This window comes from Myotis brandtii, unplaced genomic scaffold (genome assembly GCF_000412655.1).
Source record: "Myotis brandtii unplaced genomic scaffold, ASM41265v1 scaffold154, whole genome shotgun sequence".
Classification (NCBI taxonomy): domain Eukaryota; kingdom Metazoa; phylum Chordata; class Mammalia; order Chiroptera; family Vespertilionidae; genus Myotis; species Myotis brandtii.
The window spans coordinates 9,758,101-9,776,361 of NW_005355584.1; the positions used below are offsets into that span (position 1 = coordinate 9,758,101).

The 18,261-nt window shown below is 34.6% G+C and overlaps 1 protein-coding gene across 1 annotated transcript in view; it reads right to left on the minus strand.

Moving 5' to 3' along the window:
- MIB1 (mindbomb E3 ubiquitin protein ligase 1) overlaps positions 1–18,261 on the minus strand; it is a 95,836-nt gene that overhangs the window by 36,430 nt on the left and 41,145 nt on the right. Inside the window, exons 11-12 of the mRNA XM_014535964.1 lie at positions 12,789–12,986; positions 10,080–10,231 (exon numbers count right to left, since the gene is read on the minus strand). Coding sequence (XP_014391450.1) covers positions 10,080–10,231; positions 12,789–12,986 — 350 coding nt within the window. The remainder of the gene's footprint in view (positions 1–10,079; positions 10,232–12,788; positions 12,987–18,261) is intronic.

Genomic DNA, 18,261 nt, shown 5'->3' on the forward strand with positions numbered 1-18,261 from the left:
CATTTTTAAACCTAGTACTCACATGATTAATATATTCTTTTACATGATTAATATTTGAACACCAAAAAAAAAGTATTACTAGCACAAAAGAACGAGATATACACATGATCTGTTTTCTGTTTCCACAATTTGATCTTAATTTAAGTATATCACATTAATAGGGTTGACTGATTTATTAAGAAAAGATACAACAAAAGATGATTTCATCTACATTGTAACAGCTATTCTTCATAGTTTTATAAATTTATAATTTAATGATATTAGAGAATTTTTTGAAGCAAGTTTTTGCTTTAGGTTTTCTTTTTTGAAAACTATAAACATAGTCATAATTTTAAAAGACTATATTTTAAGTAAAATCATACTCTCAAAGGAAAAAAGTTGTCTTTCTCAAGTTTATCATGTCTTTTTGCTGAGTCAGTACTGAGAATATATTAAAATGTAAGATTTATGCAAGAAAAATGACAAAATTCTGGGTCACAGCTGTAAGTCAACAGAGCACATTGGTAACAGACTGCCAAATATTTAAAAGAAATTAATTTATTATCTGTATTATCCTTGAATTTATTTTATCCAAAGGAGGCACTCAAAATAAAAACACTATAGTCAAGAAACCAATTCATACAAATAGAACAACCTTCTTTTATTTTTTTAAAATATATTTTTATAGATTTCAGAGAGAAAGGAGAGGGAGAGAGAGATAGAAACATCAATTATGAGAATCATTGATTGGCCACCTCCTGCACACCTCCCACTGGGATTGAGCCCATAACCCAGGCATGTGTCCTTGACTGGGATCGAACCTGGGACCCTTTAGTCTGCAGGCCAACACTTTATCCACTGAGCCAAACCAGGTAGGGCAGAATAGCCTTCTTTTAATGGTACTATGCAATTACAAGTCTATTTTTATAAACATCAAAGACCCACTATATACTGTATGTTAGAGATATCAAAATACTTCCATATTTTATACAAAATTTATTTTGTATTATATTTATATATTAATAAAAAGTATAAATAAGCTCTTAATTAATAAGCAGTATCTATTTTAGCTACTATGGTAGACTTACATTAAAAATATTAATATTCTAATCATTTATTATTAGAAGTATTATTTCAACTGGCATATTTAGTCATGTACAAAAGGCATAATAATATTTTTAAATTTCTGTGTCACAAATTAGTAGAATAGCTATAAGGTGACTATACTTTTCTCTGTTTAATAAGACAACTAGGTAGGTAGTTGTCAAAGTTGATTTTCACTTTATCAGATTAGAAAAAAAATGAGAGAATGAATCTATTAGATATGATGGCATATAAGTTATTGCATGTTTACTGAAAATTACAAAAAGCTCGTAATTTTAAAGTTCTGTATTTCAAAGAAAAAATAACTCAAAGCTTAACACTTAAGCATAAACCTTCTTTCTGATCATCCACAAAAAGAATGGCAATGCTTCATATTCCATTTAACTGTGCATGCCCTAAATATCAAAATCTGAAAATATACACCTCAAAAGTAGAGGTTCCTATATAAAACTATTCAAAGGGTATTACTATACCCATGTTTTATAATAACGAGTTATATTCATTATTCTATAGGTATAAAAACTTTTAATTAATTTAAATCATCCCAGTATCTAAGAATCTTATGATTATAATATTGAGTATAATCCTTAGAAAATAAAATGACAGCATCTGTTATTCATTTTAAAAAGTAAAATTATATACTGATTCTGGTGTTACAAGTTTAACTTAACATATCTAAGAGTATTTTCAATCACTCTAAAATGTCACATTCATCACTTAGGTCAGCTGTTCATTTTTAACTGAGTACATATTAAACTCTGGGCATCTGCTGACACTGGTGTAACTCAAACATTTCAACTGTCTCTCTGACAGGGATAACAGATGCTGACATTATCAAATGCTGTACTATTTTTTTCCCATGGCCTCTCCTTGCCCCGATATGGCCAGTATATGAAACTGAACTGCCATCCAAAAGCACACTTGAGCAACTGGATCTGCTAAACAGCTCCCATATAACTAGTAAAAATAGAAGCCAGTTTTACTGCTATCTTCAGCACTTAAGTCCAGGCAATTTAGCACCTGTTTCACTTCTATTAGAATAAAATATGGGAAAATTGTAGTTACATTAATTTCAACACAGCATGACACTTACTAACCAACAGATGCAGAATATACTTAATATGACAATTATTTGAATATTGCCTGAATTATTGACCTTCTCCCAGTTTAGTTCAGAACAGTAATTATTTCCTTCTCTTTATATTTCACCTAGAGCACTTACTTTTACAGGCAAACTATAATTTCTCAAACTTTTATTTTAATCAAGTATATTTCAGAAGACTTCCCTTCCTGATATTTAAATGCAACATTGAAGTTACAGTATTAACAAAAATTGCTGGACTGAGTTTTAATGGTAGATTTTAATACTCAAATTTATGGATTGTAGCCAACCACCACAATTCAATGTATTATTATTAAACTGATAATGAGGAGTAACTAGGCAATCTGTACAGAGAATTCAGTCAAGGAAATAGACTCTTAAAAAGGTTAAATTACTAATCTATGATTTGTAATACTACATAAGTAAAAAACAAAGAAAAATAAGCTGGCATGTATGGTTCCTCTCAACACAAATCCAAGTAATACACATGCAATCTATTTATAAACCAAAGGGCAGAGGTACTTTCTTAAGGTCACTCATATTCTTCCAACCTGGGTCAGCAACTTGCTATTAGTCCTCCGGTATAATACTAAAAAAAGCAGGGTGCCTTGGCTGGTGTGGCTCAGTTGGTTGGAGCAATGTCCCATACACCAGCAGGTCGCAGGTTCGATTCCCAATCAGGGTACATACCTAGGTTTTGGGTCTGATCCCCAGTCGGGGCACTTAACAGGAGGCAACCGATCAATATTTCCTTCCTTCCTTTCTTCGGTGAGAATTAAAAAAAAAAAAAAGGCAGGGGCGGCAGAAAGGTGTGATTAGCAGTACTCTTTCCTAACCTATTAGGTTACTTACTTGGTTTACTGCGTAGAGAGAAATATAAAATATTACTCTGAAATGCATAAAGATCTATTTGTTCCTTTAAATGTTATTGGTTTCAAAACACGTTATCGTCTACATTTAAAAATTAAGGTGTTAAAAACAAAAATGCACACTGATAATTCCTTAATGCATTAACAACATGTTGAAGGGTAAAGACTTCTCACTTTTAGAGCAGGAAATAGTAGGAAAAGTGCCTTCAAAATAGAAAAAGTTACATTCAATGACTAAAGAACTGATATGAGAATCTAACTTTTGTGGAAGGTCCATAACCATAATTTTACAAATAAAAAGCATTTTAACTGTTTTATAGCCCAAACTAATAGCTTTGCAATGCTTTGCTAGAGCTGGTAAAATGGAACCAAATCGCCTCTTCAATGGATTTGGTCCCCTTCAACCAGCTGTAGCTATGCATTGATTACTACAAGACAGCCAACGTTTTCACTTATGAGTATCAGACATGTCAACTAATTTCAACTTATTTAAATATTCAGATTGTGCTTTAAATTTTAAAAAAATTGTTACTCTCTATTCTTGTAAGAGCCATAGTGGTTAACAATGTTTATAAAAATCTTTATGAAAAATGTGTGGGTGATTTAAGGATTACAAATAAAATAATTTTACTTATTTACGGTCTCTTGGTATTGAATTTCTTACCCTTCAGGAAAGAAATGGTAATGAAATATAGGCTATGCTGCATAATAATAGTTTAAAAAAAGAACTTCCTTCAGAGGAAAAAAATATCTGGGAAGATCACCTGAAACCATAATAAGAATGCCACATTGTGGTTCACATGGACATATTTTAAATTAAAGAAAAATATAACATTACATAAAATAATGCACTAGAAATGTTGGGTAGTATCTTCCATAGAATTAGCATTTAATTTTACTGCTATTTACCTGAATATTGATAGATAAGGTAAAAAAGATGATGATACTGAAGAATATCTTGTGAAGAGACAAACAGTAAGTATCTTATTTTTCCAACCCTGAATCAAAAGTTCTTAATCCTCAAAAATGAAAAAAATGCTAAGCATTGCTACCTTTTACTCTATAGATATTTCATCTCTCCAAACTTGTTTCTTCAGCTGTAAAACTAATACTATTCTATGAAACTCCTCATTCCTTCTGTCTTCTTTATCCTTCAAAAAATATATATACACACACACACAACAAGCCTCTCTCTCTCAATGGAAAGAAAATGAAGAAAAAGGAAAATGACAAATGATCCAACATCCTCTAATTTTCTTACTGACTGCAATAAAACTATAGCTAACGTAATGTTCTTTAATAAAGACAAGCATTTCATCAATTAATGAAGGGTTATGGAGGGCAAGTAGTAGTTTAAAAACCTAGATGTTCTCACAATCCTCAACTCCTGAGGACTCCTCTATTTCAAAGCAAAGATCATCCCTTAAAACAGTGGTTCTCAACCTGTGGGTCGCGACCCCTTTGGGGGTCGAACAACCCTTTCACAGGGGTCACCTAAGACTATCGGAAAACACATATATAATTACATATTGTTTTTGTGATTAATCACCATGCTTTAATTATGTTCAATTTGTAACAATGAATTTGGGGGTCACCACAACATGAGGAACTGTATTAAAGGGTCGCAGCATTAGGAAGGTTGAGAACCACTGCCTTAAAAGAATGTGGGCAAAGGAAGGCATATGTAAATGAGTCTTATCACTTCATTCAAGTTAATAGGCCTTCTTCCTTGTATGAATTACACCTGTCAGTCACATTAAGTAAATTTATGTATTACAAGGCATGTAGTGTTGAGAGTAGATGCATGGACACATGAGAGAAAATGGACATACTATAAGTATAGTACCATTCGATAGTCTCTCGGCTACTTTTTATATATAGCACTCAGCATATTTAGAGTTTAACAAGAAAAGAAAATCATTAAACACAAAGATTTGGTCCAGATTATCAAACCTTTCTATATTCAACAGTCTTATATACAGTCTCATAATTTAAAAAGTTAAATAAAGGTATAATAACATTCTACAGGGAAAATATGAGTTGCTCACATATTCAGTAAGATTTAGTGTCTTTGTGGGAATAAATAGATAAGTAAATAAGAAGTGCCTGTGACATTACCTTAGTGCTATGATAAACTGAAAATATATCACATCATATGGCTCACTCATATTTTACTATTACTTTTCATATCCAATTTATATTAGAGAAAAATTTATAAATAACACTAAAGTAAGTTTATAATGTTATCACTGCCTCCAAAATATTTAGCAATTGTTTTTTAACAGCTCTGCAGGGAATATTGCTAATTTATTTTCATGTCTGTGAGGGGCCTCTAAAAACTTCAAGGTACCTAAAAATGCAACATCCTCACAGAAAATACCTAAGTAATGTGCTGATTAATGCCACTAATCCAAAGAAATTTAGTTTTCATCTTTAACAACAGAAATGTTTTCTGCTCTTCATTTAAATCTGAAATTTTAAATTTTAAATTTTACCTGTATATAGAAAGAAAAGACAACATGGCTAAATTGTAGGGAAAATGCCAAATGTCAGAATACATAAACAGCACTGTCCTTAGTTAAGATTTCTTAAAATAAAAACACTACTATATTAAAACATACTTCAACTACATTCTAAAAAGCTCCAAGCTTTACAAAGGATGACCAAAGTACTCAGTGTCTCACAGCAAAAACATATTCTCTTACATAATTCTGAAATGTTTTATAACTCTTTTTCTCTTAATGTCTTTATTTCAGTTACTGTCATATTATGAGTAAACACCAAAATCAGCTCTGAAATCTGGAATCTCTATTGATCTGCACCTTTGAAATATAGATTTCATAGTATATTCTTCAAAAACATCAGACATTTAGACATATTTTTGATGAGCAGGAAAAGTCATTTTCTTTTAGAAAAGCACATCCAATAATTACTAATTCTACTATGTTACTGACTGTTACTGACTTATTGCTGAAAAAATTATTATTAACTAAAAGCAAAACTAGGAAATAGAATGCTAAATTCCATGTGTATACATGTACATACAAATTTCGAAAACTTTTCCACATTGCTTACCATAATATATTGAAAGAATTATAAGACAACATTGTGCTGGTACTAAATTATACTCACAATGATGTAAATAATTTACTGCAGAAATATATATACATTCTAACAAAACAGCTAAGAATTATACTAACATGCCATCAATTGTATTTATTTATTTATTTATTTGTCTATCTTTATTGATTTTTGAGAGAAAGGGAGAGAGAAAGAGAGGTAGAAACATCAATGATGAGAGAATCATTAATTGGTTGCCTCCTGCACGCCTCCTGCTGGGGATCGAGCCCGCAACCCAGACATGTGCCCTTGACCGGAATCAAACCCAGGGCCCTTCAGTTTGCAGGCTGACGTTCTATCCACTGAGCCAAACCAGCTAGAGCCCATCAATTGTATTTAAAATTGACTAGACATTATGTCTAACAGGTAAGTCAAGTATACTAAAGAAGTATAACTGCAGTATAAAACAAAAATCACAAATAACAAAATTAAAATGTTACAATTCAAGGTAATACATTCATTATGTTATATAAATTATAAAATGCTTATAAGAAAGAGGAAAATGTTAGCACATTTGCTAATCTAATATTTTATTCAAAAATGCTAACTCGTCAGGTTCTGGAAATAATGTACTAACTCGTTTTCTCAAATAAGTGTTAGGGCCAAAGACTTCTTAAAAAAATTCTGAGTACACCAAAAACAGTTCCTTCTATATTATGACATCAATGGCCAGTATAAGGAAAGAAAAGTGAATTTTAAGAATAAGAAATTTGATATGAAGTTACAAATTTGCAATTATAAATGATATATAAGTTATGTCATTTTTCTGACATCTTCCATGTCCAATTAAAATTACACTCTTTATCTGGCAATCTACAGTCACACCTTCATAAAATGCCTTAAGGAAATAGGAATAAAGAAGTCATGTAGTGCCTTGGCTGGGTAGCTAAGCTGGTTAGAGCGTCGTCCTGATACACCAAGGTTGTGGGTTTGATCTCTGCTCAGGGCACATACAAGAAACAACCAATGAATGCATAAATAAGTAGAACAACAAATCGATGTTCCTTTCTCTCTCTTTACCTCTTTCTCTCTACCTCTCTCTCTAAAAATATCAATAAATGAAAATTTTTTTAAAAAAAAGAAGTGATGTAACTTTAATTGAAGCACTACTTTATTGTAAACTGAAAGTGTTTTTTCCTTTTTTTAAAATGTCACCTGACACCAATTATCTGGATACAGGTGTCACTGTTGCAAATGTTTAGGGGAATTCTTAAGAATTGAAGAAACGAAAGTAGTATATTTCCTCCTCCATACATATAGGCTTAGCATTATTAAACATACTATGGCTACTTCTAATAAAGTAAAACAAATCAAAATATTTAAAAGTTACTCATTTCCTAAACTCTTCAATTTTCAGTTTACCTTAAACTTTATGATTTAGTATTTAACCTAAATTTCCTCAATAAAATCTCTTTTTGCCTATTCTAATCTGTAGTAATCACTCTGTTTAAACTCCTAATAGTTTCTCTACGGAATTTATTTTGTAATTGATCACATATACTCTAGCCAAGGCATTGTAAGAAACATACAAACGAACATGAATGCCCACAATTTAAGTAGAAAGGAACATAAACATGCATATATAAGGGACAGCGCAAAGCAGATTATAGGTGCAGTAAAATAAGAACACAGAACAAGGAAGTAAAGGGCAAACAGAAAATAGTTTCAATGATGAGATCTAAGAGTTCTAGAAAAAAGATGGTTAAGATAAAGAAAAAAATCCTTAAGTAAATGAAAGAAGAAAGCAGACCAACTATCTTAAGAAAGGAAAGTAGAACAATGTAGCTGAAGAGCAAGGTAGGCAGATGGCTTTTATTTAGTGAGAGATAAAGTCAGAAAGACTCAGGACACACTGTAAATGGGTTTGAATGCCAAGTCAAGGTGTAAAGATTTTATTCTATGTACAATAGAAAGCAACTAAAGACTTGAGAACAGGAGAGGGGAGCCATTTGGTCTATGTTCTTAGAATGATAATTTGGTAGTTATAAAGTTGTCAAATAAAACTAAAATCAGGGAGAAAAATTAGAAAGATACTGTAATAGTCTAGGTCAGTGGTCGGCAAACTCATTAGTCAACAGAGCCAAATATCAACAGTACAAAGACTGAAATTTCTTTTGAGAGCCAAATTTTTTAAACTTAAACTATATAGGTAGGTACATTGTTATTAACTTAATTAGGGTACTCCTAAGGCTTAGGAAGAACCACACTCAAGGGACCAAAGAGCCGCATGTGGCTCGCGAGCCGCAGTTTGCCGACCACGAGTCTAGGTAAAGGTGGTCAATATTTAATTAAGTCAGCAACAATGGAAATAGAAAGAATGAAATGGAATGGATTGGAAATATGGTACCTGTAGAATAAAGGAAACTTTAGAATTAATTGGAAGTTCAGCATTAGTGACAGGGTAGTCAAAGTTAACCCTAATCAAAAGAGGCATCAAGGACACTGACATATTAAGGCATTCTTAGTTAAATGATTCACTGTCCATATATTTCAGTCTTACCTCTCATATAGCCCATAATAGAGAAAAGTAATATCAAGTGGTTAAGAGTTATGAGTCCAAAGTCAGATGGACCTTGCTCAAGTTCCAGCTGCTCCCCTAGTCACTGACTTTGAATAAGCAAATTCATCTCTTTATATGACTCATTTTCTTCCTATACAAAATGAGGACATTAAAACCTGCCTCAAAAGGCTGTCCAAAAATTAAATGAGATCATGAATGTAAACCACTTAGTAAAGGCCTGTGCTCACCCACTAGAGGTGACCCTAAAAAAGCTAAAATAATAAAAAACAGCAAAAAATTAGAAGAAAACATGATATAAAAATGTAGTATTGGGTCAGGGGTTGGAACATCAGATGCAAAGGGTGGCGGGTTCGATCCCTGGACCAGGTCAGGGCGTGTGTAGGAGGCAACTGATCTTACATCCGTGTCTCTCTTCTATCCATGTTTCTCTTTCTCTCTCTCCCCTTTCCTCCTTCCACTCTGTCTGAAAATCAATGGAAAAAATATTCTTGAGTGAGGATAAAAAAAAAGCAGTATGGAACTAAACAATAAGAATTCAGGATGTGAGGGCGATCTGGCTGCAACATCTGTCACCCCATTGATCGCCAGGGTTGATTCGGCTGATCTGGCTGGCTAGGCGGGTGTCCCCCTCCTCCCTCACCGATCCATGTGCGTCCCTCCCGAAGCTGCGCGCTCGGTAGAAGAGGATGACCTTCCCCCCAGAGGAGAGGACCAATCTTCAGTCAAGGGTATACAAGTAGCTGCGCTCTCCCCCTTCTTTCCTCTCTCGCTCTGAAAAATATTCTACGTGAAAGCAAAGGTAAACACTTTGTTTTTCTGTGGGACTTTGTCCACATTTTATGAACTCTGTGACTTTCTAAAAATCTTTCTCAAACTTTAACCAGCAAACAATTTTTTTTCCAGTAGACCACCTATAATTATAACTATGGTTACAGAACATCTATATTAGAAATTTATATAAAGAATTATATTATTACTAAGCAATTAGGTAAACTTAATAGTTATTTAGCCACAAGTTTAAAAAGACAATTACTATGCAAATGGACTAGCATGGGGTTTAGAGGACACCCTGAGAATGGTCTTAAAGAAACATAAATCTCAAAATGCACTGCATTCTAATTAAAACTTTACAATATGAGTATTCCTGATCCTCTATATCCATATTGAATATATATTTAGACATTTCATACTTTATTAGTTTAATAACCCAAAAAATCATTATAAAATTAATCTATTTAGTGAAGACAATTTCCACAGATCTTAAAATGATTTAAAATACTAAAATAAGCAAAAATTATTTTCTTATCAGTATCAGAAAAAGAGAACCAGCAACAGAAAGATATTTTTAAACTGCGTATAAATTGGTGAAAGGTAACATTTTTACCTGGGATTTCCTCTTAGTGCAGCATGGTGCAGGGCATTAAATCCATTATTGTTTGTAATGGTGACATCCGCCCCAGCTTCCAGAAGGACTGCCAAGATGTCATCACGCTTCTTACTTATTGCATCGTGAAGAGGAGTATCACCTTCAGAATCCTTTTTTTTAAGTTTAAAAAGATTTTCATTAGTTCTTTTTCAATCATTCTCACATGTAATTATTAATACTTATAATGAACTACTAAACAAAGAAACAAAAACAGAACCCATATCCAACAACCATCAATGAAGCATACTATGTGTTAAATTTAATAAACGCAGGCAAGAAATAGCATTATAGTGAATAAACTTATACTCAATCTAAATGCCAAATACAATAAACATGCTGTAGCTTTAAAAAAAAATCCAAGAAATTAAATACCCTCAAAATAATTAAGTAAATAACAAAAATAAATGAGGTGGAAAAGCGGTCAAAAAATTCATTCGTTTAAAATGGCTTGCTATACCATTTTCCTACCATTAACTGCTGTACCCTGAAACTCCATCCCAAACCTACACCAATCTCAGGGCCCATAGCAATTAATTAAAAGTCAGTGGTTCTCAACCCTGGCTGTACTTTAGAATCTGCTGGGAAGCTCTTAAAATCCTGTAATCCAAAAAAAAAAAAAAAAATCCTGGAATCCAGGCTGTTCTTCAGATCCACTAACCTAGAATCTCGGACTGGGACTCAGGCATTAGTAGTTTTCCCGAGTTCCCCAGGTGAATATATTGTGTAGTCACTGCTGAGAATCATTACTCTAATTGTTTTCAAAGGGCAGGAAAGAGTAGTTAACTCAAAGTGAAAACAAATGTAAAAGAAAATTTGGCAGTCTCAGTCTATGTTTTTTTTTCAAGTTGATTACTTCCTCCAGTAATCAACCAATGTGGCAATAAGTTGTTATTCATTATCAGTCATCTGTGTAAATGGGTAATTTAGCCTTCATTCATTTCATAGTTTCATAAATACTATTTTCAGTAAAGCCATATATAGTTACCACAGTTGCCAAATCTAGGCTGCCCCCATTTTTGTAATTTTATTTACATAGCCACACACATGCATTTATGTATTATCTATGGCTACTTTGGTGCTACAATGGCAGCACTGAATAATTGTAATAGAAAATATGAAAGCCAAAAATATTACCTGGCCTTTTTTTAAATATATTTTTTTATTAATTTTTAGAGAGAAAGGAAGGGAGAGGGAGAGAGAGAGAAACATCAATATGAGAGAGTAACATCAATCAGCTGCTTCCCGCAAGCCTACCTACTGGGGATCGAGCCCACAACTGGAGCATGTGCCCTGACTACGAATCAAATCAGCAACCTCTTGGTGCATGGGACAACACCCAACCAACTGAGCTGAGCCACAATAGCCAGGGCTTACCTGGCCTTTCACAGAAAAAGTGTGCCAATCCTAGGCATATATTCATCCACCCACATAAGAAATTCCCAACACAAATTCAGTCCAACAATCCACCTTTTATCCCCCTATGGCACTAAAAATTCATGGTCTCCAACTTGAGATGGGCTCTTAACCTCACAGGAATATGCTTCCACAGGCCCTGATCTGTCTGTCCTGTCTCTTGCTCTCCACAGTAGCTATTTCAATTACCCTTTCAATACTGACCACTCCCCACTCACTCTCACCTAATAACTTTGCCTCCCATATCAGACAAAAAAAAAAGTCAGCAGGTATAAATTCCACACTCCTTCAACAGATTAATACCTTACATCGCCTACCCCATCTTCTAATCCTACCACTCTGTATCTCGGAAAAACTAGTCTGTAATAATCATTTAGCTGAACAGACTCTCTGATACTTTCGATTCTCGTCAAACCCTCAGTCCCATTACTCCTGTTCTACATTGCTTCTCTAAGACCAATCCAAATTAATTCATCTAGTTGCTGAAATTTTGAAAGGGAATAATCATTTCGTAGGTGACCCTTGCTTAAAAAAAGTAGATCCTACTATAATAAATAAACTTTAAAACCCTATGTAGTTCCCAAAACAGAAAATCTTCTAAGACTGGACTAATCCAATGATGGCAAACCTTTTGAGCTTGGCGTGTCAGCATTTTGAAAAACCCTAACTTAACTCTGGTCCCGTGTCACATATAGAAATTTTTTGATATTTGCAACCATAGTAAAACAAAGACTTATATTTTTGATATTTATTTTATATATTTAAATGCCATTTAACAAAGAAAAATCAACCAAAAAAATGAGTTCGCGTGTCACCTCTGACACGCGTGTCATAGGCTCGCCATCACTGGTACACCAAGACTCTTAAATTACATAAGGCTAGAACTAAAATAATTTAGATAGCTATGAAGTAACTATTAGGAAATTCAGCCTATTACACTTCTTTAAGTTGCTGAAGCCCACTGTCATGATCAATAAAATTAAATCAATTCAATTCAAAAACAGATACTTTTGCATGAAATCCCTATCCCCCACCCCTCAATATAAGACAGATCTACTTGACACTTCCTTAAAAAGGCTTTTCTAAGAAGAAAGAGCTGCCAATTTTATTACATTCTATACCTTTGGTATCACTTACTATGACTAATCATATAAAAAAGAATTGTAACACAGAAATGCTTACCATTGAAGCTAGTACTTCCCTTTAATAGGATCCTAGCAATACCTACAGAATATATTTTGTTAAAGGTTTTACCTGCAGACTTGGATGACAACCAAAGTCCAATAAAGTCTTTACAACTTGAAGATGACCTTTATTGACAGCAATATGAAGTGGTGTCTGTCGGCGTTTGTTGCGAGCATTCAAGTCTGCACTGCCTCGATGTAATACTTCTATAACAGCACCTTCATCTCCAAAAGCTGCATGGTGAACGGCTCTATCTCCATCCTTGTCCTAAACAGCAGCATTAAAATCTGAATTAATGAATAGTTTAGAAAAATAAATAAAACTTGAAACTATAATTCATTAAGAACCAAATTGATGTTAGAGAGAAAAAAAACATTGAATAGAGCCAACAAAAGAAGCAGAAATTCACTTGAATAGTGACTAACTCCAAAAATAAATGACGAATCCTGGATCAATACAGGGGTGGGCAAAAGTAGGTTTACAGTTGTGAGTATGCAGTACACAAGGTATATTCTTGTACCATTATTTAATACTGTATTATCTGTATTACAACTGTAAACCTACTTTTGCTTATCCATGTATATTATATCAGACATATATTTGACCAATAGTTATATCAGAAGTAGTTCAATTCTTCATTACCCTAATTTATCAGTCATGATGATAAGCCAATATTAGAAAAATACTGATATATAACACAATACATAAACTTTTTTCCATTTAAAAATTTTACAAAGACTTTTAAAGGACATAAAAATTACACTAACTTCAGTTGAGTGATTTTAAAAAGAAGAAAGGATGCCAAACAGTGTGATCTCAATTAGTTTTAAGGGGAGAAATATATCAACATATTAACATTGGTTATCTTTAGCTAGTGAGCATACACTTTTCTGTGTATTTGAGAGAAAAAAAAATATTAAATACCACTTTAAAAGACAAAAATGAAACACAAACCAGCATAATTTCATACATCCAAAATTCTAAAACTTCCAGAGAAATCCAGTAGGTATGCCTCACCTTTTGTAATTGGAGGAGATGAGTCAGAGAATTGTTTACATTTTTTTCAAATGTAAAAACAACTTTTTAAAGGGGAAAAAAATGCCTGTCCTGCAGGCATTAAAATAAACATTACACATTTACACACACACACACACACACACACCAAAAAAGAACTCTCATTACACTGATAGATGCAGATGGAAAATGATATTATTAAGGGTACTATCTTTAGTCCATATTCCAGCTCAAATTTTAACACCCAGAAGTAAGCAAGCTTTAAGACTTTATCCAGTGGTTCCCAGCTGATGGTCCTAGTCCCCTGGTAGACTACGATTTTTGCAAGTGGTTTGAAAATACATTACTTGTGATTAGTTTAACTACTTTCCAAAGTTAACACAGATAAGTACTGTTGCGATTAAATACATTTAAAACAAATGAACAGCCCGGCCAGGGTGGCTCAGTGGTTGAGCATCGACCTATGAACCAGGAGGTCAGGGTTCGATTCCCGGTCAGGGCACATGCCTGGGTTGTGGGCTCGATCCCCAGTGTGGGGCGTGCAGGAGGCAGCCAACCAACGATTATCTTTCATCATTGATGTTTCTATCTCTCTCTCCATCTCCCTTCTTCTCTGAAATAAATAAAAATATATTTTTTTAAAAAGAAGAACAGTTCATTCAACACAGTTGAATTAGAAATAGTTTTTGGGTTTTGCAATTTTTCTTAAGCAGATATTAAAAGTAAAACTGCTGATATAGAAGTTCACAAAGATTGAACCACCATTGTCAAAAGGATAGCAAACCATGACTCAGGAGTACTTCTACCTTACTAATATTCCAGCTAAAACAGGTTAGGAGTTTTTGTTATCTATCTACTTTGAGCATAAAAAAAACTGGCAAGCACCACACTAAAGATTTAACACTTGAGCCTCTGAGCAACATTATATTTAAACATCCCAGAAAAAAAGAAAAATGATTATTACAAAAAATTGTTTTTATTTATGTGTATCACTAACTTTTCTAATAACATATTTCAATATTTTAGAATCTTAGATTTAAGATCTTACTAACCTCTAACCTGGATTTCTTTTCTGTTACATTTTTTAAGTCTACCTGGTGGTACTCCTTCCATTACAAAGGAGAAAATCAATCCACTAACACTCACTGACTAAAAAACAGGAACTATTTATGAAGTGTACCATATATTGATGGTTATTAGAAAACTGCTATTGCAACACTTTTATGCAGGTCCCATCAATTTATGTTAAAAAAAACTAAAAAATTAAAAACCCTAATATATATGAAATACAAATAAAAATTTAAAGAACTTGGAAAATACATACCCATACTAGAACACAATTAAATATATTTCCAAACTTTCCTTCTATTTAGAAAACCTCAGTTGTACAAATACCTCAACTTACAGAATTTGAATATACCTAAAACATACTGCTAGTTCACTATTCTGTCCCTACTGGCACCAAATGAGATCTTTTTTTTTTTTTTAATATATTTTATTGATTTTTTACAGAGAGGAAGGGAGAGAGATAGAGAGTTAGAAACATCGATGAGAGAGAAACATCGATCAGCTGCCTCCTGCACATCTCCTACTGGGGATGTGCCCGCAACCAAGGTACATGCCCTTGACCGGAATCGAACCTGGGACCCCTCAGTCCGCAGGCTGATGCTCTATCCACTGAGCCAAACCGGTTTGGCCAAATGAGATCTTGAAGGACAACATTATAGGTGGCCTCCAAAGGTAACCTAAAAGGATTTGTGAAGGGGCTTAGAATTAAATCTAAAACTGATTTTTCCCTGGCCAGGTCAGGTGGATTAGTTGGTTGGGGCGTCGTCCTGTGCACCAAAAGGTTGTGGGTTCAATTCCCAGTCAGGGCACATACCTAGGCTGCAGGTTGAATCCCCGGTCAGGGAGCCTTTGGGAGGCAACTGATGTTTCTGTTTCTCCCTCTCTCTTTCTCTCTCCCCCATCCTCTCTCTCTCTCAAATCAATATTAAAACATATCCTCGGGTCAGATCCAAAAAAAAAACCAAACGAACCAAAAGGAACTGATCTTGGTTCTTTCTACCCTCTTATTCCCTCTTCTTTCCTCCCACCCCTCCAAAATCTGCTCTTGTTCCAGTCTTCCCTATCTTAGCTGATAGAATCACAGGCCATAGGTTAACAAAATCAGTATCTGTAGGTCATGCTCACCTACTTCCTTAAAGTATAGGCAAGCACCAAATTCTATGGTTTTTACTCAAGTTATGTTCATGTCTATTGTCTCTTCTCCAATTATATCACTAATTAATTCAGGCCTTCATTCTCACTCACCTGACCTATTGCCATAGCTCACTCTGCCTCCACTTTATTCTAACCCCGATCTACTCTTCACACAGCAGACAGAATTCTCTCCATAAAACACAAAATTTATGTTTAAAACTCTTTAATGTAATTCTACTATATAAAGAACAAATCCCTTTTTTAACATTTTATTTTCAATTACAGTTTATATTCAATATTATTTTATTAGTTTCAGATGTCCAGCATAGTGGTTAGATAAACATATACTTTACAAAGTGTTCCCCCTGATACTTCCAGTAACCACCAGGCACCATATATAGTTACTAGTGGCCCGGTGCACGAAATTCGGCAGTTGGACATCCCTCTTGCAATCTGGGACCACTGGCTCCTAACCACTCCCCTGCCTGCCTGCCTGATTGCGTCTAACTGCCCTCCCCTGCTGGCCTTATCTCACCCCTAACTGCTCACCCCTGCCAGCCTGATCGCCCCTAACTGCCCTCCCCAGCAGGCCTGATCTCGCCCCAAGTGCCCTCCCCTGCAAGCCTGCTCTCGCCCCCAACTGCCCTCCCCTGCCGGCCTGGTTGCCCCCAACTGCCCTCCCCTGCCGGCCTGATCTCACCCCCAACTACCCTCCCCTGCCAGCCTGATCACCCCTAACTGCCTCTGCCTCGGCCCCCACCACCATGGCTTTATCTGGAAGGAAGTTGGACATCCGAAAGATGGCCAGTCGACTCGGTCTAATTAGCATATTACCCTTTTATTAGTGTAGATAGATTATATAGGATAGGATTGCTTAAAGGGGGCGGGTAGCCTTTTTCAGCAGGAGGAGATGCTCTTGGCAGAAAAAAATACATAATCCCTATATCTGGACTGATAGCCAGCTATTTGCACTATACTGCCAAACTGGTCGTTAAAAAATTGAACCGCTTTCTTACACCTTACAACAAACAGCTGTTGCCCTTAAAACCCCTCCTCAGCCCCCACCTTAGGTTCTGCCTTCACAGTTCACCCAGATTAGGTTCTGATTGGTCCGTTTCTGCCAGTCATCGTCAAAAGCTCTGCCTCCTAGGCACCCACTGGCGCCTCACAGTTCACCCAGATTTGGTTTTGATGGGTCGTGGCGACCCAGCACTGACTGCAGGACTGACTTCCAGTATTCGGTCATCCATTCGGTCATTCTGGACGTTACAGACCCTGGCTCTTTATATATATACACTAGTAACCCAGTGCATGAAATTCATGCACACTAAAAGGTAATTAATTAGCGGAGATATTTTAATATTGCTATTTGCCCTTTCTCTATAATAGAAGTGTGAGAGATGAAAGGAAATTAGTAAAATGTATATGAAAATTATACACTTATTAATAAACAGTAACAAAATAACAACAGAGGCATGATATAAAAACGACAAAAACATGATATAAAAACAACAGTGATGCAAACAATGAATGATAAAGTGATTAAACTTATTCTAATATCTCCCTGTACACCACATTGAATGAAAACACTTTCAGAGTGCTTGACTAATTTCCCTTGTGATGAAGTATTTAGAACTTTAACTGTAACATCACATGCTCTTCAAACTCGAGAGAAAGAAACAGATAACTGACCATGTGCGCAAACGGGTTCAGGTAGGAATATTCCTACTCTGTCTAGAGTTTGTCCTTGTGATTTATTAATAGTCATCACAAATGCTGGCATTACAGGAAACCGTCGTTGAATCAATTTAAATGGGAGGCCAGTGTCAGATGGGGACAAATTAATTCTTGGAATCAGAACAACCTCTCCCTCTGCAGATCCTGTTAATACTTCAGCTTCGATAATGACAAAGCAATTGGAATCAGAACAGCCTCTCCCTCTGCAGATCCTGTTAATACTTCAGCTTCCATAATGTCAGGTCGTAATCTTTGATAATAAATCTGGTACCATTACAAAGGCCCCATTTACTATTAAGATTTCTCAATAGCATGATCATTGCACCACTTTCAATTTTAATTTATGACATACCATTCCCGAAGGAGTAATACTATTAAGAAATTCGATGGCAAAATTTTCCTTTTCAGCATCATCTGTTGAATCAACAAAATCATCACTCAAATATGTGTGAAAATCTCCATCAAGTATATCCAAAATTTCTTCATTTAATTTTTGAACATGTTCATTTTTTTGGACAAAGAATTTCATGTTTAGATATATTTTTAATATTATCTATAGATATATTATTTCCAAAGGTAGCTTCAATAA